Source organism: Microtus oregoni, unplaced genomic scaffold, assembly GCF_018167655.1.
Source record: "Microtus oregoni isolate MIOR12 unplaced genomic scaffold, Mior012 000016F_ref0000370, whole genome shotgun sequence".
In the NCBI taxonomy this organism is placed as follows: domain Eukaryota; kingdom Metazoa; phylum Chordata; class Mammalia; order Rodentia; family Cricetidae; genus Microtus; species Microtus oregoni.
In genome coordinates this window covers 16820375-16843043 of record NW_024543075.1, presented here as the reverse complement: position 1 = coordinate 16843043, position 22669 = coordinate 16820375, and the positions used below count along the sequence as shown (strand labels likewise).

Below are 22669 nucleotides of genomic sequence, written 5' to 3'. Positions count from 1 at the left end.
AGGCAATGCTGCCTCCCTTTATCTGAATGCCCAATGGAGTCTGACCCTTGATGTGAGGAAGAGTCCAGTGACCAGCTGTGGGCCTGGGCTGTCTTCTAAAATAGGGCCTACCTGATGGCGATCTTAGTGGACATAGCTGACTGTCACTTCTGAAATGCATTTGTCAGTATTCTCTTGACCTTTTGGTATTTTCTCTTGACCTTTTGGTATTCTCTTGACCTTGGCTGCCTTTAAGACTCAACCCAAGGGCTGCCTCCCCTAGGAAGCCTTCCGGGTTCTCAGCCTGAGTAAGCCTCCCAGCGGTCTCCACTCTTTTTCTCTTACAGTGCGCTCTTTACTATTAACATATCTGCTTCTCCACTGATCTCTGGGCTCTTTTCTTCTCTAGTTAGCAAAGGACTCAAATTAACCCCCTTGATTATGCTTGTTGAATAGATTACTCATCCACTGAATGAAAGAATGAATGAATGAACGAACGAATGAAGGTCAGTCTGTGCTCCTCACATGGCTCACAGGCTTTGTTCTTAGCCCAGTCTTCCCGTCCAGAGATGGAGGGCTCCCATTAGGGTCCTGCAGTACTGGTATCTTCTTCCCTCTCTTGAGGCTGACTCAAGGGTCAAGGGTAAAGTTCTGCTGGGACAGATGGGAGCTGAGAGGGATGAGGTAAGCAGGGGACTTGCACCTATCCAGGTAAAAATTGGGAGGAGCAGAAAAATGTGCCAAGTCATTTCTAACTAGAACAAGTCTTCCATGGAAGTGTGTGGGCTGCCTTAGCCCCCTCTCCTCCCATCTTATCTTGAGGTTCTAGTCTTCCCCTCTGAGTCATACTGACAACTTCCCTCCTGGCCTCTAGCCTCTAGCCTCCTGACCACCTTTTGTCTCATCTGCTTCCTTGGTGACTTGGTAGCTGTTTCTGAGTTGCTAGTCTCCCAGAGCCCTGCTTCTGTTCACCAGTCATGAGCTGTCCTTGGAGAGCCCTCCTGCTGCTGACCGGTGAGCCTGGACCTGGAGGAGAGGTACTGGGTACTTGGTCTTTAGCGAGCCAGGTCCCTGAGCTGTAGGATGTGGTTGAAAGAACACGGTCTTGGTAAGGAGAGAGACATTTGCGGGAGGCAGAGGCATAGGGCTGGGGATCTGGAGTTTGGGGGACGAGAGAATGTTAAAGAGTCTATTTGGGGGAGAACCGGAGTGATCCTGAGAACGAGGCTAGTTGGCCTTGACAACCCCAGATTTCTGAAGCAGGCAGAGCAAGCACATCTCATGGTGTACCCATGATACCCCCTTGGTTTCCAGGTTTTTCTGGATTCTCTCTCATCAGAGCCCCAGATGGGAAAAGAGTGTCTTTAAATTTTGATGCTCATTCTGTGAAAACAGAAGCGAAACTTCGCAGTGGAAAGTGAACCCTCAGCTGAGCGGAGGAGAGAAGAGTCCAGGGCCAGGGCTCTTGGGTAGTGAGACAAGCGGGGCATGAGCCTGGGAGATGCAGCCGAGAGGGAAGGATGGTGGTCAAGGGGGTGGAGACCCTCTCTAAAGCTTCTCACACTTCTGCAGCGTTTGCTTCTTCTCTTGGCTTCAACCTGGACACTGAGCAGCTGACACGTTTCCACATGGACGGCGCTGCGTTCGGACACAGTGTGGTCCAGTATGACAACACCTGGTGAGGCCTGGGTGGGAGCTGCACAGAGTCCTGGCCCTCCTCAGCCCCACACCCCAGCGGTACCACCTGCACACCTTCCCTTTGTGGCATGTGGCAATTTTCTTCATGTTTTCCTGAAAACAGGCCCTTTGAGTAACTTCAGATAACATTTCTTGAGTGCTCACTATGTGAGAGGCATTGTGACCTACAGGTCCCAGGGCCTGTTCATTTAGACTTCAGAGTACACTTACAAGGAATTGTACATCTGACTTATATTTATGAAATATCTAAATGTCAGAAATGAAGGGCTCCCATCAGGAGAGAACAAAGCAAACCAAAATCTACCTGCCCAGGACTTGCCTTGTTATGAACCTCCATTATCCCAGAGGGGTGAAGCTGACCCTCTACCATGGCTCCAGTGTTGATGGTCCTAACGGCAGGGCGCTGTGTCTCCCCACAGGGTGATGGTTGGTGCTCCAAAGGAAACGAGGGCCACTAACCAAATGGGTGGCCTCTACAAATGTGGCTATTACGTGGGCAAGTGTGAGCCTGTCCACCTCCAGGGTGAGTCATAACCCTACCTCAGACCTAGTGCTGAGCTCTGATGCTGTGGGCTTTGGTAGGGCCCAAGAGTCCCACCTGTCAGCTGCAGCTCTGTCCATAAACACAGCCTTAGACAAGCTCCTAGGCCTACCCGTCCCGCCTCCATGCTGCCCCAGCTCCCTTACGATGTGGATATCTGCCTCCCCTGTGGGCCCTCACTGTCTCCCAGGTGGAGGTATAACATCTTCTGTCCTCAAGGGTGACTGTGCACATGTCTGTTCCCTCAGTGCCCCCAGAGGCTGTGAACATGTCACTGGGCCTGTCTCTCACTGCTGCCACTAACCCTTCCAAGCTGTTGGTGAGTGCCCTCACTTTCCCAGGAGGGTCTGGAGGGGTCGAATAGGGACTTGGGGCTGCTGGGCCGGGAGTGTTATGGTTGCTAGAGGTGCTGGGATAGGAGAGTAAACCAGGACAGAACAAGTCCCATTCATTAGCCCCCTCTGCCCCAAGGCCTGTGGTCCTACTGTGCACCACACATGCAAAGAGAATATATACCTGACGGGGCTCTGCTTTCTGCTGGCTTCCTCATCTCTCCTGCAGTACCAAAGGTTTCCAGCTGCCCAGCAGGGTAAGTATTCAGGACCACCAGCTCTTCTGGAGAGCCCACACACATCCATCTGGGGGTTCAGTGGGCCAGATTCTTTTTCCAATAAGGAAGAGAGTATCTGGAGAAATACATTGTCGGATGGTGCAGCAGCTCCAGGCATAGTTGGACAGATGCTGCTGGCAGTGATACCTGTTCCGTTATTGTCTGGGCACTTTGGTTTTTGCATCTGTCAGATGGGTTTTTGAAAGTAACACAAGATGAGACCCATGGCCAGCCTTTGGGACAATGCCTGATCTGACATGGCACCAATGATATTAGCTGATGCTGCCCTCAGGATGAAAATGAAGGGTGTTCATTTTCCAGTGGCGGCTTGCTGAACGGCCTGAGATTGGCTGATGGAGGTGTGGTCTGAGTAGTGTGTGTGTTCTCTCTCTCTCTCTCTCTCTCTCTCGGCTTCTCTGGTGCTGATGGATGTGTGGTCTGAGTAGTGTGTGTTCTCTCTCTCTCTCTCTCTCTCTCTGTGTATGTGTGTGTGTGTGTTGGCTTCTCTGGTGCTGATGGAGATGAAAGATGAGGTGGAGGAATGAGCTTCTCCAACCCAGTTGGCCTACTGAAGCTGTCCCCTAGTTTCGTAGTCACTCTGAGGCCCAAGGGGAAATGGATGGGCACCCTTTCCAGAAATCCCTGTGTTTTGACTCCACCCAAAAGACCTGTCAGGAACTTAGCTAGGCTCTGTTTTTTGAGAGAACACAGAAAGGGAAGGCTGGGGGAACGCTAGGAACGTCTATAGAGGCCATGCATTTGGTTAGTAGCCCGTTCTTCTTGGATGCATCCATCACCACTCTGTGCAGCGACAAAGGACACTGCAGCTAAGAGCATCGACACTGCTGCAGCTCCAGAGGATCAACTCTACTCCCTCAGGCTGGAAAAGCTTCTTCTGAATAAAAATTCTGATATTCCCTCCCGATGGGAGGGGAACCCACGTTGAAACAGAACAAAACAGGGATAGTGTGGCTCTTGCCAGGGGCAACATTAAAATACCAAACAAAGAAGGCAGTTCAGCACTAACCAGAAAAGACAGTACCGGCACAGCCTAGGGTCCTTTCCTTGCTGGATGCTGTGGTATCTAGGCCTCAGGAGAGGCACTAAATGTTTTATACAGAGGGAGAAGGCTCTCAGTGTTTTGTTATTGAGGCAGGAGATGCTTGCATTTTTTTTATCTACTGGACTTGAGGTCGATCAGTCACAGCTGTAGCCTCGTTATTAGATTCAAAGGCCTTGTCTGAGTCAGAGGCCTAAGGAGCTTTGCTCTCTGACACAGAGAGGGCCCACGAGTGGGGTTGGGCTATGACTGTCCGACTGAGGGAGATGGAGGGGGGTGGAGGGCACTGGGAGAAGGAGCTCCTGCAGCCAGGAGGCCTTGTGAGTGTCTCTTGGAGGATCAGAGCAACACCCTTTCTTAGAGTGTCCACGGCAGGAGCAGGACATCGTGTTCTTGATTGATGGCTCGGGTAGCATCCACTCCAGTGATTTTAAAACAATGCTACAATTCGTGGAAACTGTGATGAGCCAATTCCACCGACCCTACACACAGGTGTGTCTCTGGGGGCACGGGCCTGCGAGGCTTGCTGAGAAGGCTCGCTGGGCGGGTTTGAGGAGTCCTGGGAAGCTGTCTTAACCTTCAGCCCCATGTGCGCATGTGTGTTTTTTTCCCCTTAGTTCTCCCTGATGCAGTTCTCCGATAGATTCTTCACACATTTTACTTTCAAGGACTTCATCTCCACCTCAAACCATCTAATCCTGTTGAACTCTGTAAGGCAGCTGAGAGGGTATACATATACAGCCACGGCTATGGAGAAGGTCATGTGAGTCCAGCCTTCCCGTGTAGCCTTTCCTGGAGCATCCAGAACTCTCTTTGGGCCTCATCTGCCCATCTAAGAAAGAAACAGGAGGATCCTGTTGGTCCTCTTGTCACTTGGGAGTTTCTGAGTGGGAGGGGGGCCTCTCACAGGAAAGGCTACAGTCTCATTTTTGAGAAGCCATCTGCAGCCAGCGTAGTTTGTTCACAGACCTCTGGACTCTCTTTCTTCACAGAACGGAACTGTTCACTGCCCAAAATGGGGCTCGGAAAGATGCCACCAGGGTCCTCATTGTCATTACTGATGGGAGGAAAGAAGGTGACCGCCTGAGTTATGATGCTGTCATCCCCCAGGCAGATGCTAAGGGCATCATCCGTTATGCAATTGGGGTAAGACACAAAGGTGGTCATCCACTACTTGCTTCCTCCTGTCACTTCCTCTTCAAGCAACTTCCTCTAAAGGGCAGAACCCGGTTTTCTCATGTATGCAGACTGGGGACCTATGACCCCATCGAAACTTTGCTTCCACTCCCCAGTGCTGTTTGAGCCTCATTTCAGAAGACTCTCCAAGGCTGACCGAGGTGTTCTTGGTGGACGGCAGCCATAACAGTGCCTTAGTCACTTGCCTCATTGTGGGAAAGCATCCAGCAGAAACACTTAAGGGAGAAATAAGTTTTATTTCATTTTTCGTTCCTTGAACGTTTCACACATGTGCACAAGGACATGTGACCACACATGTCTTCATTTCTTATTCTCCTCCCCTGTGTCACACACATGTGACCACACACACGTGACCACACACACACGTGACCACACACATGACCACACACGCGACCACACACGCGACCACATACACGTGACCACGCACACGTGACCACACACATGTGACCACACACATGACCACACACGCGACTACACACACGACCACATACACGTGACCACACACACGTGGCCACACACATGTGACCACACACGTGACCACACACATGTGACCACACACGTGACCACATACATGTGACCACACACATCTTCATTTCCTATTTCTCTTCCCTTGGGTCACTTGTCCCTCCCTTTCCTAACTTTATGTGTTTAAAAAAAATGACCCACTATGTCCAATTAGTACTGCCCATATGTGCACAGCTGTGGGATGGGGCATGGACGCCATCTTTCCCATCTCTGTGGGACTTTGGGCTAGCTTGATCTTATGTGTGTTTTGTGAACATAACCAGAGCTGGTCTGAGTTCATGGATGCAGCAGTCACGTGGTATCCTGAAGCCAGCTCTTCATAGCACCCCCAACCCTCCAGCCCTTACACCCTGTCTTCCTCCTTTTCTGCAAAGGAACTATTTATGTTGATTCACGATTTCAGAGGGGCTCAGTCCATGATGGAGGAGAAGGAGGGGTAGAATCCATGGTGGGAGTTTGAGGCCACAGCTCTTCACAGTGTGGAGGACCAGAAAAGAGGCAAGAGAGGGTGGGGTGGTTGTAGGTTTAGGGTGGTATCCTACAACCCTAAAGCTCACCCCAGTGACCTTCTTCTGCCAGCCAAGCCCTACCTCACAAGCTGTTCAAAACACGAACCCATAAAGGAGTTTCCAGACTTCTGATTCTCTCCGGATCGGTCTTTTCTGGGGACAGGTAGGAAGGGCCTTTCACTATGAACAGACCAAGAAAGAATTAGAGAAAATTGCATCAGAGCCTTCCCAAGAACACATTTTCCACGTGGAAAACTTTGACGCTTTGAAGGACATTCAGAACCAGCTGAAGGAGAAGATCTTTGCCATTGAGGGTGAGTCAACAATGAAGCTGCTTGCTTCAGGAGTCCTCAAACACAGGGATTTTCCTGGTTGAGTCTAGACTCTTATGAGCTAGGCACTAATCCTTGCTTGAGGATTTGGATCTTAGACTCTCCTAAGAAGCCTCCCTGAGCCTGGGAAATGTCTTTCTCCCCAAGCCAAGCATCATGCCTCCCCCAGGTACAGAGACAGCAAGTGGCAGTTCTTTTGAGTTGGAGATGTCCCAGGAGGGCTTCAGTGCTGTGATCACACCTGTGAGTTGAGCTTTCTCAGGCTGGTGATGGAGGATGCTGGAAAGGAGGGCAAAGGGGAGCCAGGGGAAGTCTTTCTTCGGATTAGACTGGCATCCTGCTCCAGCCTGCTCAGCCCTGGGATCCTTTCCTCCCAGGATGGACCAGTTCTGGGAGCTGTGGGAAGCTTCAGCTGGTCTGGAGGTGCCTTCCTATACCTCCAAAATATGAGACCCACCTTCATCAGCATGCCTCAGGAGAACGTGGACATGCGGGATGCTTACCTGGGTAAGAAGAGGCTGTGGGAGGAGGAGGGGCAGGACGAGCTGCCTGAAGACAGGAGAAGCCTTCGTGCTGAGGTCTGGGCCCCTCAGGTTACTCCACCGCACTGGCCTTTCGGAAGGGGGTCTACAGCCTGGTCCTGGGAGCCCCTCGCCACCAGCACACAGGGAAGGTTGTCATCTTTACCCAGGAATCCAGGCAATGGAGGCCCAAGTCTGAAGTCAGCGGGACACAGGTTGGTAGAAGAGGAAGTCAGAGTGTGGCCAGGGTGGAGAAGGAGGAGATGAAGGGCCTTTGGAGCCCACAGGGGAAGCTGTGGTACTGGGACAGGGGCAGGGCCTCGCCCAGATGGGGCATCTGTAAGATGACTTCAGGCTTGGCCTACCAGATCGGCTCCTACTTTGGGGCCTCCCTCTGCTCTGTGGACATGGATGGAGATGGCAGCACTGACCTGGTTCTGATTGGGGCCCCCCATTACTATGAGAAGACCCGAGGGGGGCAGGTGTCTGTGTGCCCCATGCCCGGTGGGGTAAGTGGTGAAGCATCCTGCCTGGTGGTCTGTGGGTGTGGGTGGAGGGCTGCCCAGGTCGGGTCTGACGCTGGCTCTGTCTGCAGAGGAGCAGGTGGCAGTGTGAGGCCGCTCTCCACGGGGAGCAGGGCCATCCTTGGGGCCGCTTTGGAGCAGCCCTGACAGTGCTAGGGGACGTGAACGGGGACCGTGTGACAGATGTGGCTATTGGAGCACCTGGAGAGGAAGAGAACGTGGGGGCCGTGTACATATTTCATGGAGCCTCAAAACTGGACGTCAACCCCTCACCCAGCCAGGTGAGGCCCAATCACTGTCTCCCGAGACTACAAGAGCTTCCTCTTTGTCTCTTCTCTGTCACAAAGATTCTCTTCTGTGACTTCATTTCTTGGCTTAAGCACTGAGCATTTTGCAGCAGGTCAAACCCAAGCAGCGGAGACATGAAAAGGCAAGCAATTACCTTTCCCGCTTTGTCTTGAGACTCAATACTTGAGTAGTTTCCAAACCATAGCAATGCAATCAGTGATCCTTCCAGATGCCGAGCTGGGAAGGAGTCCTCCACACAGCAGAGCAGGGTTTCCCGGGAAGGGACAGCTGCTTGCCTGGGCAGATGTCAAAGCCGTCAAGCAGGCAGATATCTCAGCAGACCTTTCTCCCAAGGTTAACCAAGGCCAACAAACACAGGGCAAGTTGAGAACCCGGCATCATCATTCACGGGGTAGCGACCTCATCACTGTGCAGTGTGACTCATGGTCGTCTATACAGAATCACAGGGCCACCAATCATCAGGGCGTGGTGCATGCAGCACCCCCAGGCATGGCTGGTGAGAGTCTGAAGAAGCTATGGCAATTTTGAAACAATGTGTTAATTTCTCAGAAGATCAATTATAGAGTTATCATGTGACCAGACAATTCTAGCACAAGAGAACGGAACACACGCCCTCCCAAAGCTACATAGAATGCTGCTTGAAGCATTTCTCAGAATTAATAGCCGAAAGGTAGAAACAACCCATATGACCATCTACCTTTAGCAGATAAACCAAACGTTTACCTGTGCGGTGGCATATTACGCCACTATGAGCTGGTACAGGCTCTGTGAACGAACTTTGAAATCCTATGATAAGTGAAAGAAACCAGTTAAAAGAAATCATATGTTGTATGGTTGCCTTTACACAGAGTGTCTCTAGCAGGCAAATCCGCAGAGACTGCAAGTAAATTACCAGTTGCCTAGGTTTGGGTGTAAGGGGAAGTGACAGGCACGGGGTGACTGTTAACAGGTGTCCCATCTCTTGTTGGGGTGATAAAGTGATCAAAAATTAATCGTGGAAACGGTCTCACAACCCTGAAGACACGGGAGTTGCAGAGCTGTGAGGTGAACTCTACGGTGCACGAATATTTTTAAAAGGCCATTGTGCCGTCCTCCAGGAAAGCGCAGGGAGAGCCCTGTGGTTCTGCCAGCATCTGTGTAACACTTGAGACTGAATTCAGCAGTACTCAGAGATTAGTAAAACCTCTGTGTGTTTCTGTTCCTCCTTCCCCCCTCTCCCACCCTCCTTCCTCCCCCCTTCCTGGCTGCCATTTTGTGAACCTCTCTTCTCTTCCACACTTTCCCTCCATAATGAGCCCAACGAGCCCTTTCCCCTCTTAGTGGTTTAGTCAGGGATTTGTCACCGTGACATGAAAAGGGACCAACACCTGTCTGTGTCTGCCTGTAGGATGGTGACCACCATAGGATGGCCACACCTATTCTCACATAGCACTCAGACTACTGCCTGGTACATTAGCATGTCGTGTTACTGTAAGCTGCTGTCGTTTTAATTGTTAGCATCGTTTAACAGCTGAGGGAGATCTGAGGAAGGCGTGTGACTCGGGGAGAATCCCCGCAAGTGCACCCAGTTCGCACCAATGTGCAACTTCTCTTCCCCAGCATGGCTTACAGGCGCTACTGGGGTTCACCCATGGCCTTTCTGGTTCACTGACCGCAGTGATTCTTTTCTCATTCGCTGGACTGGAAAGGGTTTACGTCGTCCTCCACAGGCTCAGACACCAAACCCGAGACTTCCTGAATGGGAGGACCCTGGAGTCCGTTACCACACCCATCCTACCCGGGGTCCCTTAGTAACTGGCATTTGTTTTGCTTTTCAATTTTATGCTTATTACCAACATCTTTGGTCTCCACAGTGTCAGAGACTAAACCACAGGTTTCCTGAGGGATTAGGTATTTTAAGAATGATGGAAATAAAAGAGAACAAAGCCACAGGGGAGGTGATGCCCCTGAGGGGAGAATCGGGGTTAGCTGCAGCCACTCCCCCACCCCAGCTTTGTGTGTCTTTGTCCTTTGAAAAGACGGCAAGACGATGCTGGGTTCAGGCTGGAGTCAACTTCTTGTTTTGTTTATGAAGTGGGACTGAGGCATAGATGGGTCCTGAAGTCCTTTCTATTTCATTTCTGTAGTGCATGGGGGTGGCACACACACACGGGTGTGTAGGCATGTGTGTGGGCCCATGCATGTGAATGCGGAAGCCAGACGAGGACGTCTGATGTCTTTATTATTCTCCACCTTCTTACCTTGAGACATGGTCTCTCACTGAACCCGAAGCTTGAAGTTTCAGCTAGTCTAGCTAGCCAACTAACTCCCAGAATCTCCCTGTCTCTGCTCCCTAGTACTGGGGTTGCATCTACGATGGGGTTTTTCCTGAGTGCTAAAGATTTGAGCTCAGCTCCTCATGCTTGAACAGCAAACACTCTTACCCACTGAGTCACCTCCGCAGCTCCTGAGACCCGATTTAGCCTTGTCATTCATCATAGTAAGGTTGACTGCTGACCGCACCCCATGTATGGTTCTAATAACCATAGTGGATTCGCTTAATGCCTGCAAAAATATAAATATAATCCGTAGGCACAAATCCTAACATAGTCTCTCTGTGTGTGAAAGACAAAAATAAGGGAACCAAGGCACAGAAAGATTGAGTCCTGGCTCATGTGAGAGTCAATGGGAAGCAGGGACTAATTAAGTCAATGTAACTCAGGTCCCCAGGACAACTTGCCAGTCTCCGAACCCTTAGGACTCTAGCCGCCATTTCCCAGCTGCCCCTCTTCCTCTTAGACTCTGTTTAAATGATCTCTTGTCACCGCTTGCCCTTCCTTCTCTCACATTCTTACCTCCCTCTTTCTCACGTCGCTTGAACTTTTCTGTGTGTGGGTGTTTTGCCTTCATAACAGATGGGGGGCTGTGTGTGTGTAAGAAGGAGAGATATGCATGGCAAGACAGGACGCCAGGGAGAGCGCAGAAGGCTAGCCTTGCTTTGACACAGGATCTCACTGCATAGCCCAGCTGGGCCTTCAACTAGAGGTGCATGTTTGTCCCTTACAAGTGCTGGGATTGCGGTCGTGTGTCCTCATGCCTAGTCAAGGGAGAAGTCTTGTTCCTTTACAATAGCTCTAGGAACTAGATGATTTGTATAAACCCTACTTTCTCTCTTGGACAGCTTCTTAGTTACGGTTTCTCTTGCTGTGAATAACAAACCGTGACCAAAAGCAGCCAGGGGAAGAAAGCGTTTATTTCGGCTTTCAGTTTCATCTCACAGTCCATCAGGGAGAGAAGTCAGGGCAGGAACTCAAACAGGGCAGGAGCCTGGACGCAGGAGCTGCTGCAGAGGCCACGGAGGAGCACTGCTCACCAACTTGCTCTCCACGACTTGCTCAGCCTACTCAGGATCACCAGTCCAGGGGTAGCACTGCACACGTTGTTCTGACCCTCCAATCTATCATCAATCAAGAAAAAGCACTACAGACTTGCCTACAGGCCAATCGCATGGGGGCATTTTCTCTAAATTTCCTTCTTCCTACGTGACTTTGGTTTGTGTCAGTTTGGCATAAAAACTGGTCAGCACGGAGGGCAAAGGCCGCCAATAACACAGTTCCACTAGACTTCTCGGAGAGGCTGTCACACAGTTAGGAAACAAGCTGCAGCTAAACCATCATATCCCTTCATGGAGTCTGATTCACCTTCCTTTCTGGACAGAGGATTTCAGGATCCCGGCTCTTCCCTGGGCTCCAATATTTTGGGCAGTCACTGAGTGGCGGTCAGGACCTCACCGGGGATGGACTGGTGGACCTGGCCGTGGGGTCCAAGGGGAACGTGCTACTGCTCAGGTGGGCACAGCTTTCCTCAGACACTCCCCACCCATCCTAGACTAGGAACCTCCTTCCCGACTGGAGGCTGAGGTCCCAGTGGCCAAGAGCCTCTTCTCAGCTCAGTGTTCCACCAACAGGACCAGACCCATTCTTCGAATGTCACCGACTGTGACATTCTCACCTTCGGAGATCACCAGGTCTGTGTTTGAGTGTCAGGAGCAGGTGGCTTCTGTTCAGACACTGGGTGACGCCAAAGTCTGCCTTTATATTTATGATAGCTCCAAGACCCGACTAGGTGAGTTTCTTCCCTTTGACCCCCCCTGACCTTTGGAAGCCTTCTATCTGATGACTTGCCCCTCACCTACACGAGTAATTTCTGTCTCTCTCCATCTTCCTTGTGTTCCACATTCCCTTGCAGGTGACCTCAAAAGCTCTGTCACCTTTGACCTGGCCCTAGACCCTGGCCGCCTGAGTCCGCGTGCCATCTTCGAGGAAACAAAGACCCAGGCTCTGTCCCGAGTTCAAATCCTTGGCCTGAGCAAGCACTGTGAGACTGTGAGGTTGCTTCTGCCGGTGAGCCGACTGTAGACGGGTTGTGGGAATCGCTGTGGTTGGAGGCCTTCTGGGGACTGGAAAGAGGTTCAGCAGAGACAGAACACAGCATGTTCCAAATTTCCACCCAGGATCTGGCCTGCAGGCGATAGCTAATACTTGTTAGCTAAGGAAGCAGATGAATGACTATCGCCAGTTGCAGCTGCCAGAGGCCACCCAGCTGGATTTAGGGAAGAGAGCAGGGTTGCCTGGGAGAGCTGTGTGGCCTCAGATTGACTCAAACAGGCATTTATTGAGTACATACATAGAGCTGACCCCTGAGACACGCCCACCGCAGGGGACGAAGCAGTCATTGCCCATAAGGAGTTCCCTAGTGATGACCGGAACCTCCAAACAAACAATTTCTAGATAGTGAATGTCAGGTCCAGATAAATGCTACCCAGAGAAAACTAGAGAAGAGAACAGAACAGTCTTAGGAGGAGCCATTGAGTACAGTGGGAGAGCTGTATGGGGGTGGAGCTTACCGACCATAGATGAGATTGCTCTAACCCCCCTTCCACATGCAGAGATGGGGTACAGCCAGTAACAATGCAGAGGACTTTCTTTCAAACCACCCTCTTCTCTAGGCCTGTGTGGAAGACTCGGTGACCCCTATCACTTTGCGCCTCAACTTCTCTCTTGTTGGCCTGCCCATCCGTCCTCACCAAAGCCTTCTGCCCATGCTGGCTGTGGATGAGCAAACATACTACACAGCCTCTGTGAGTCAGCTTTTTATGGTGTTGGGGCTCAAGGGGGACACCAAGGCAGGCTGCCCTTTTGGGTAAGATATTTATTAGCAGGAGCTATCGACAGCATGGACAGGTATGGGCGTGGTGGGGACTCTGAGGAGAGTTCATGAAAACACAAGGCAGAGTGGGGAGCTTCTTTTTTTAAAATTATTTATTTTTTATTTTATATGCATTAGTGTTTTTGCCTTCATATATGTCTGTGTGAGGGTGTTGGATCCCCTGGAACGGGAGTCACAGATGGTTGTGAGCTGCCCTGTGGGAGCTGAGAATTGAACCCAGGTCGTCTGGAAGAACAATCAGTGCTCTTAACCACTGAGCCATCTCTCCAGCTCCATGGGGGCCCCATTTTATTGGTCGCAGAGAATGGCAAGGTTTCGTGCGGTGTGGTGGATGAGTGGTTCACATCACGGGCCTGCGGCCAGGCTGTGCCTGATTCCTGGGTAGCACGAGGAGGACGTCTGGGAACCTGCATTATGGGCAAAGATACGAGCAGCTGCAAGGCTGTGAGGGAAGGGGGAGCAGGGGCAATCTAGCTGAGGTGTAGCCACTATAATGGCAGTGATGGTTTGGGGTTTGGCAACCTGAACCTGCGAGCTTCTTTGGGGGAAGTTAGAATGGTGCTTGCCGTTTTCCTGGAGCCTGGGATCTGTTATGGAGCTCGAGAGCGGCTGAGAGGTTTTTGGTGGAGAGCTTGCCATCCCTTCGCTCTGGCTGTTTGCCAGAGGCTGGTGCATGAGCGCATGGCGTGAGCTGCCTGTCACCCCAGACCTAATTCCTATGTCTCCCTTTCCTCAGCTTCCCTTTGAGAAAAACTGTGGAGCCGACCACATCTGTCAGGACGACCTTGGCATCATCTTTGGCTTCCCAGAGTGAGCTTTCACAGGCTCCGTCTTCCCCCAGAGCCCCCCCCCCCCCCCCCCCCCCCGCCTCTCCCAGGGCCCCGCCTCCCCCAGGGCCCCGCCTCCCCAGAGCCCCACCTCCCTCCCAGGATCTGGTGCTCACACTCTCATGGGGAGGGGGGAGCAGAACGGGGCATCTCCTGTCTATCTTTCACCTGCTACCCCACATTTCATCCCCAGACCGTTTCTGGCCTCAGTCACAGAATCCTCTCCTCCTCCCTCCCAACACGCAGCTTGAAGACCCTGGTGGTGGGAAGTGACCTGGAGCTGAATGTAAATGTGACGGTCTCTAACGACGGGGAAGATTCCTACGGGACCACGGTTGCTCTGCTCTACCCGGTGGGCCTGTCCTTTAGACGAGTTGCAGAAGGCCAAATACTCCTCCGGGGGAAGGAGGAGGTGAGTGGGCTTGGTAGTACAGGCCTCTGTACTCGGTTCAAAGCTCAGGCTGGTGGCTCTTGCTTAGCAGTCTTTGGTGAGCCAAGAGATCTTCGCTGGTTCTGATTGGATGGTGGGGTGGTATTACGTGGGTTTTGGACTTCTGGAACCATATTTTGAAGGGCCAGTGGGATGGCTCAGCAGGTAAGAACACTTGCCAGCAAGCCTAGTGACCCAGAGCCCACATGGTGGAAGAAGTGACACCGGTGTAGCACGGATTCCGACTGGTATTAATAATAAAAGCTCGAGTCAGCTATCAGGGGTGATGCTGAAAACCAGAGAAGCAGCGCGGCCAGTCACTGGAGAATTCTTACCTCTACCAATGCTCAGATCAAAGGGGCGATCCTATCCTCAGACCGCACCTCAGACTGCTTCAGACTACGCTGTTCCTCAGACTGCGGGCTCAGACTGTTCCTCACCTCAGACTGCATCTGAGCTCCTGTCCCCTCCAGCCTTATATTCCTCTCTCCGTCCAGTCATATCACTCCTGTCTCCACCTCCCTAGTGCTGGGATCACCTTTATATGAGCTTTGTTTTAGACTGAATTAAGTTTGTGTAGCCCAGGGTGACCTTGAACTAACAGAGCTCGGTCCCCCTCTGTCTCCCGAGTCCTGGGATTAAAGGTGTGAACCACCACTGCCTGGCCTCTAGGGATTAGCTAGCTGCACCCTGATCTTCAGGCAAGCTTTATTTGTTAAAACAAACAAAATATCACTATATACCCGAAAGATATCATGGACTCCTGCCCCTGATTCCCTAACACTATTATCTGGGCTCAGAACTCTGGCGATCTGTCCTCTGTTTATCTTTGGCCTGTGTGCATGTACTATTTGTTTGTTTTTCCTGAGACATAGTCTTACTGGCCTGAAACTTGCTATGTAGCTCAGATTGGTTTTGCGTTCATAATCCTTCTGTTTCAGCCTTCAAAGTGCTAGGAATATAGGCACATACCACGAACCTTATAAAGTACTTAAAATATTATAAAATAAAAAACTTAATGTATTGGCTACTCTGGCCTTGGGCTTGCCAGAAGTTTTTCTGTGAAGGCTGGATGGGAAATGCTTCAGCTATGTGGACCATATTGTTTCTGTCCTAGCCTCTCAGCTCTACCTTTTCCAACAGTAGCAGATGCTGACACGAATCTACAGAAGTGTGCACAATACAACTTTGTTTGCACGAATCTACAGAAGTGTGCATAACACAACTTTGTTTACAAAAATAGGGCAGGTCACTCTGTTCTAGAAGACAGAACCAGAACCATAAAGAGTTATAAAGAAACAGTTTTTTTTTTTTGTTTGCTTGCTTTGTTTTTTGAGACAGGGTTTATCTGTATATCCCTGGATGTCCCAGAAGACCAGGCTGGCCTCAAACTTGCAGAGATCTGCCTGTCTTTTGAATGCTGGGATTAAAGGCAGGCACCACGAGCTCCCAGTGAAACATATTTTTCAAAACAGTTATTGTTAAAACAATTTTAAACTTTTACTGAAGTAGTGAGAGTTAAACAAACATCCTCACAGCGCTGTTGACAAGCATCAACAGCGATCAACATGTTGACCCGTTTGCTCCATCTGTTTCTCCCTCTCTCGGTGCCAGTGTCTCATTTAGCCCAAGCTAGCTTCAGATTCAAGCAGCCAAGGCTTTCCTTGAACTCCTGATTCTCCTGCCTTCACTTTTCCAGGGCTGGGAGCACAGGTGTACACCACCACACCTGGCCTTGACTTTATTTGCTGAAATATTTTCACACAAGGTTAGACATTGGACCATGGCTTCCTCTTCATTTGGCTCTGGAGTTCTGAGCAGCAGCGATGTCTTATGTGACCGCACAGTTGTCATGTCACCCAAGGAAATGAGCGAGTGTTTAGAGCATGGACAAATTCCTCTAATTCTCCCCCCAGTATCTGTTTTCCACCTGGTTCATTTGAGTGGGAATTTAAACTGGGCTCATACATTTGCTTTGTACGCGTGCTCTACCTCCTGACCTAGCATCCCTCCCTGGGAGCACATTTTAATTACTTATAAAAAAATGAACCAGGAAAAGTAATTCCCAGAGAGCATGCAATGACAGTGATCCTAGGTACAGCAGCCCAGTGTGGTGTGCGGATCTTTGATGGATAGTTATTTAACAGGAAAGCAATTTAAAATCAAAAGGGTGAAGAGGCAAGCCAGGAAAATGGAACATGACCGCTACATTGGGGGAGGCTTTGCTACTTCTGTTGTGTACGGTTTGTTTGGTCTTGTGATTCTATCAAGAAAACAACCTTGTTGGTTTTGAGTAGACATTGAAATATATTGGGATAAAATAATACGATGTGTAGGAAGTACTTTAAATTATTAAGAAAAGAAGAGGTGGAGAATAATCTACGGGGAGAGAAGCATAGGAAAACGTTGGTAACTTGTGCTGAGTGACGGGAAATAGAGGTTGATAGTCCCCTCTTTCTACCCTGATTGTGTTTGAAACTAATTGTGAAGTAACAAGAAGCAGGGTGTGCTGGTTCATGCCTGTAATCCTAACAGTTGGAGTCTGAGGCAGGAGGTTCACCATGAGTCTGAGGCTAGATTGGGCCTTCTAGTGAGTTCTAGAACAATATGGGCTACAGAACAATAACAGCAAGAACAAAAATCCCAACAAGAGGTGAAGGGTGGGGGCGCTAGGGACTGGAGCTTTCTGCATTTTAGGAAGTCTGGCCAGATGTCCAGCCTCAAGCCCTAAGATTTCCAGCGAACTGTGTGCTTGAATCCCAGCGTCTCTCTGGAACACTGACAAACACCATCTGCTGTACGCTTTTGGCCTTGTTTTTATCTAGAACCAATGGCGGCAGCGTTCCCTACACCTCACCTGTGATAGCTCTCCAAGCAGGAGCCAGGGCTTCTGGAGGACCAGTTGCAGCATCAGCCACATCATTTTCCGAGGAGGTGCACAGGTCAGCCTGGCTTCCGCCTAGCCCATCCCTTGTTCCCATTCTCCTCACTCTTCCGTGACCACTCCCTTTTCTTCCTCAGATGACTTTCTTGGTAACTTTTGATGTCTCTCCCAAAGCTGTGCTGGGGGCCCAGCTGTCTCTAACAGCCAGAGTGAGCAGGTAAGCTGGCTAGGCCCAGGGGGGTGTCTTTCTAATTCTGCTCCTTACACCTCATTCTCTTCCTCTGTCCCCAGTGAGAATGATACGCCTAAGACCAATAAAACCACCTTCAAGCTGAAGCTCCCAGTAAAGTATGCCGTGTACACTGTGATCAGCAGGTACGCTCTCTAGGACCCCGGATGGTTCTTCTTTACGTGGAAGTAGGGTTTGCAAGAGTCACTACCCTCACCGGGATGTTTCAGGCTTTATTGTCCTTTCAGTAGGAGATGATATTGGTAGCTGCACATATTCATCAATGGGTGTTCGTTATGACCATAATTGTGAAATCACTATCATTACAGCCTATATTTAATGCAGGCTACAGGCTTTGAAAATTCACAAGATTGTCTTGGGTCCTCTGGGGTATATGCAATACACCCTTGTATTCAAGGTTCTTATAGCCTACGTGGAGATCAAGGTTGCTGTACCCAAGTCAAAATCTCACCAAGCGCTGTTCTTCAGTTCTGTACCCTACGTAGCATGGCATGTCAATCAGCTTTCTATTGCCACAAGAATCTGAAGCCATCTGCAAATGGAAAAGGCTGATTTGGGCTCACGGTTGGGAGGTTTTAGTCCACGGCTCACTGGCCTGATGCTTTGGGTCTGTGGTGACATAGTGTACCATGATGGATGTCCTCATGCCATGGCAGGGAGGCAGCAGAGAAGGCAGAGGAAGGAGTTTTGGTGTTACAGCCTATGTTGGGGCACCCTGCACTGATCTAGGAACTTCCCAGTAGATCCCCCCTTCCTGACTGTGCTGCTCAGAGTGCTAAGCCTAAATTTAGGGAACGGAGAGAATGGGTTTCAATATGAAACTGTAGCTGTGGGTTACTAAACTGGTAGTGAAAGAGGGCTCATCTGAACACTGGGGGGTCTACGGCACTGGGCTTGACCAGGGTGATTCTCAAAAGAGCCGTTGGCATTTGTGCAAGACTGTTATTTTTCATAAGAAACGGACACAGCTCATAGGGCAGATTCTCCACAGGAGTTGCATATCAGATATTTACATTATGATTCATAACTGTAGAAGAATTACAGTTCTGAAGTAGCAAAAAAAAATGTGGTTGGGGGTCACCACAACACGGGGAACTAAAGGCTCACAGCATGCAGGTTGAGAACCATTGCCGTAAGGCTTTTTGAACCTTCTCCTTCCCAACTTTTATAGAAAATAGGAATGAAAGATACCTGCTGAGGATGGGTGTCAGGGAGGCAGGTAGGGCCTTAGCTGGGACTAAGAAGCATGGGAGGAAGTATTGAGACTTAGGTGATCCTACAGATAGGGCACAGCACCTGCAGACTTAGGTGGTTCTGCATGTCAGATAGGGCACAGCACCTGTAGACTTAGGTGGTCCTACAGGTCCATCACAGGTCCCAGTCTTCAGGCAATCGAGAGCATTTGGGAGCAGTCCTCTGAGTACAGGAGAAGTGAAACGTAGGAGGGTTGCCATTGGGTGAGGGCAGGGAGCTGTCAAAGGTAGAGCAGGTGCTTCCAGGTCACCACTGGAGAAAGAACTCAGACCTGAGACAGTGAGGAGTTGGGAGGAGGAGTTACTGCAGAGCGAAAGTGCACATTTGAGAAGGAGCGCAAGCTTCTCATGAGAGAGTGGTGTAGCCCAGGATTCCGGAGAGCTTGTCTGATTGGCCGACTGCAGTAGAGACAATCCTCCTGATAGGGCCTGCCCATCTTTACTGCCCTTACATGGGGCTGTCCTCAGATGCATGATGGGAACAGCTAGTCTTGTGTGCTAATGGTTATGATCCCTTCATTAGCCATGCTGGTCCTAGTTGGCTTGGGTTGGTCTTGTTACTGTTCGAGCAGACACCGGTGGTGTGCTGTAGTACGGCTCTGCCGGTATATCAGGCACAGCTAACCATACAGGCTTTTCCTCTTCTCCTCTGTGCCTTGCTAGCTTGCCTCAAGAGGAGGAGTGGTGGGCTAGAATTTGGGGTCTAGAGGTTAGGTACCCGAGGAATAGAGTGGTAAGGGACAGAGGTAGAATCAGCTGGGATGTGAGGGACCTTGAGGTCCCTGCACTCCCAGGCTTGAACCCAAGTAGGTCTCATGAAGTTTTGTTACATCGAGACCTATGGAAGAGTCTGGCATTGGCCCTTCAAAGCTTCACGGTGATAGAAGGCAAAGAAACAGAAAAGGGGGCGGGGTTAGGAGTCAAGAATGGGCGGCGGGGCACATGGTCAACAAAATTTGCTGTATCCTACATGTCCACAAAGGACTGAAATGAAGGGTGAGGTGTAGAAATGGGGCAGGCAGTGGCCCCTGCTCTCCCCACGACACAGTGGTGTGGATCTTAAGTCTGTTCACTACACCCCAACCTATTCTTTCTTCAGTGATCTCTTTTGGGTAGCTCCTGCATGCTTCTTTATACCCGCCCTGAAACCCATCCTGCCCCCTAAACCTTCTTTTATTCCAACCCTGCCACACACCTCGTTCTACCACCCAAAGGTCCACCCGACTACTTGTATCCTCATGCCAGTGCCAGGCCCTCCTCAGGAGGCCAGGCGGGACTTCATGACTCTTCTCTCCCCAGTCACGACCAGTCTACCAAGTATCTCAACTTCTCGGCCTCAGAAAAGGAGAAGAGCAGCGTGGTCGAACACAGATACCAGGCAAGTACGGAGACTTAGGACCGGGGAGCTGGTGAGTAGGGGCGGAGGACTTGGGTATAGACTCTACCCGCAGTGCCTTCTGTGCAGGTGAATAATCTGGGGCAGAGGGACGTGCCAGTCAGCATCAACTTTCTGGTGCCTGTAGCGCTGAAGGGAGAAGCTGTGTGGACAGTGGAGGCCCCCCAGCTCCAGGTACTCAAAACCAGCCCTGGCTCCTCAGCGAAGGCCCTTGACTTCTATCCCCTGTGTCACTCACGGGTCCCTGATGCTGCAGCCAAAGCCCTGTTTTCTGTTTGCCTTCTAGAACCTTCCCACCCAGTGCTATCAGAACAGAATGGTGCCAACACAATCTGACCTCCTGGCTCACATGCAGAGGAGCCCTGTGCTGGTGAGGAGGACCGGGAGGTTTCAACGTGTCACACCAGGGGACTCGAGCTCACTTTGCGAATGCCAAATGGCACCTGCTGAACAACCAGCTGTATTTAGAAGTTGCTGCTTCTGTCAAGTACCACAGCTTAGTGCTGTCTCCTACTCTCAGACTTAGCTTCCTCCGGTCTGATACTATTTCTCTGGCCCCAGGACTGCTCCATTGCTGACTGCCTGCACTTCCGCTGTGACATCCCCTCCTTGGGCATCCAGGACGAGCTTGACTTCATTCTGAAGGGCAACCTCAGCTTTGGCTGGGTCAGCCAGGTGCGTGGGCCAGAAGCAGAAGTCCTCCCCCAGTCCATGTGCGCCTGATGGCTCTGGAGCATCCTTGGGTCAGGGCGGTTCTTGACCCCTGAGCTCCTCCCAGGTCCAACTCCCAGCTCTGCTCCACCCTCTCTTTTGCAGACATTGCAGAAAAAGGTGGTGGTCCTGAGCGTGGCTGAGGTCACATTCGACACATCTGTGTATTCCCAGCTGCCAGGACAGGAGGCGTTTCTGAGAGCCCAGGTAGTGGCTGTGTGGCAGGCGGTGGCCAGGCGTCTGCAGTGCTGGCTGGGGGCCTTGCCAGCCTGGAGGGAGGACGAGTGAAGGGCCTTAGACACTCAGTGTACAAGAGCTTCTTTATTGCACCCCTTGGAACAGAGCCTGGACAAGGAGGAGAGGGAGTTAGAGGCTAGGATCCCGGGGGCAGGTGAGGCAGCATGAGAGATGATGTTTTCCACTGGGTCCACCTCCACCAGACGAAGACAGTGCTGGAGATGTATGAGGTTCACAACCCGGTCCCTCTCATCGTGGGCAGCTCTGTGGGCGGTCTGCTGCTGCTGGCTCTCATCACAGGCGGGCTGTACAAGGTGAGGGACTTATCCTTCTTATGGCAAGATTTGATCATGCTTCTCCTGCAGGGTAGGCAGGGGCTCATGCTGGAGTCTGAGCACATCATCACCGGCACACATCACGTGACAAACCCTCCCCACCCAGTGATCCCTCGTTTGTGCCTCCCCATCCGAGAGCCACTCTCATCTCTCTCCTTCTTTCTTACTCTTCTCTGCTTCTCTCTCTGTTTCCTTTTCCAGAATAATAGAACATAGGTGCAGACATGGACTTGAATGTTGACACCAGGGCTGGACCGGGCCTTGGTCTTTTTCAGTGTAAGAGTGATTGAAGCCACATAATTCTGTCTGTGTCTAAATGATGCAATATGTACCCGGTTATTTGAAAGTCGTAGGGCTCCAGAGATGGTTACCCTTCCTGTCCTTTAGTCATTTATTTCCTCTCTTTTTTTTGCATTTGTGGGCGTATATACATGCATTCATGCATGCATGCATGCATGCGTGCGTGCACGCGCATGTGTGTGTGTATGTGCGTGTAGGTGCACATGAGTTTGTGGGTACGTACTCATATGTGCACATGTGAGTGTGAAGGTTACCAGTAGATGCTGAGTACCTGTCTCTATTACTCTCTACCTTACACATTGAAGCAGAGCTTCTCACTTGAACACAGAGATCACTTTGGCTAGTCTTGCTCCAGGGATCCCGTCTCCACCTCCTGAGTTCTGGGCTTACAGGCAGGGCACCATGCCCATGCATCGTTAGTATGGACTCTGGGCATCCGAACTCCAGTTCCCACGCTTGTCAGCAAGTGTTTTACACACTGAGCCCCTTAGCGCCTCTCATCCTTCTTCCATTTTCCTCTTCCTTCCTACAGGCTGGCTTCTTCAAACGTCAGTACAAGGAAATGTTGGCGGAAGCAAATGGACAGACTGTCTCAGGAAACGAGACCTCAGACCCTCAGGAAGCCCAGTGAGAACTTGCCTCCTTGTCTTCTTTGAACCTGCCCTCCTGAGAGGCTTCCCAGATCTTTTACTCTCCCCTAGGTCAGGCTCAAGGACAAAGAAACATTCTGCGCCAGGAATGCTGGGGCCAAGCCAACTCTGCTCTTTGTGTCTTGTTTGGGAAGGGAGACTTGTCTGGTCAAAACGTTACCTGAAAACTCTGAGGATGCAGTCTCTTCTATGGCCCAGAGAACCCGACTAGGAACTTATGCCTAGGAACACATGGGCAGTTCAGTGGCCCCTTCGTTCACTGGCCACTAATGAGCTTTATAGGATGAAGAGTGGAAGTAGTCACCCGCTCTTGTCTGTTTCCAGTTCCTCCCATCTATGTTCAGGATGCTAGGACTGAGCTCTGTTTTCAGGAGGGGAACCTC

At 50.8% G+C, this 22669-nt stretch overlaps 1 protein-coding gene across 1 annotated transcript; it reads left to right on the top strand.

The window, feature by feature from the left end:
• The first annotated feature begins 1499 nt into the window (after nucleotides 1-1499).
• Itgax (integrin subunit alpha X) lies at nucleotides 1500-22267 on the top strand. The gene is made up of 29 exons (XM_041666574.1): nucleotides 1500-1657; nucleotides 2097-2200; nucleotides 2467-2537; nucleotides 2690-2807; nucleotides 4250-4380; nucleotides 4506-4651; nucleotides 4881-5034; nucleotides 6283-6433; nucleotides 6621-6694; nucleotides 6829-6958; nucleotides 7045-7187; nucleotides 7341-7481; nucleotides 7568-7777; nucleotides 11502-11632; nucleotides 11752-11909; nucleotides 12033-12187; nucleotides 12793-12924; nucleotides 13750-13823; nucleotides 14087-14252; nucleotides 17096-17212; nucleotides 17292-17371; nucleotides 17446-17529; nucleotides 19957-20035; nucleotides 20123-20227; nucleotides 20340-20423; nucleotides 20615-20728; nucleotides 20870-20971; nucleotides 21205-21315; nucleotides 22169-22267. Exons 1-29 carry the CDS (start codon nucleotides 1500-1502, stop codon nucleotides 22265-22267), a joined length of 3522 nt encoding a protein of 1173 aa, XP_041522508.1.
• The last annotated feature ends 402 nt before the right edge of the window (nucleotides 22268-22669 follow it).

What these genes read in the sequence shown, in the direction of transcription:
- Itgax (XM_041666574.1), top strand. Translation starts at nt 1,500, where the DNA reads ATGGTGGTCAAGGGGGTGGAGACCCTCTCTAAAGCTTCTCACACTTCT. An exon ending in TCATCCGTTATGCAATTGGG is followed by an intron (nt 5,035 to 6,282) that starts GTAAGACACAAA and finishes TTCTGGGGACAG; the next exon opens with GTAGGAAGGGCCTTTCACTA. An exon ending in TCACAGGCGGGCTGTACAAG is followed by an intron (nt 21,316 to 22,168) that starts GTGAGGGACTTA and finishes TCCTTCCTACAG; the next exon opens with GCTGGCTTCTTCAAACGTCA.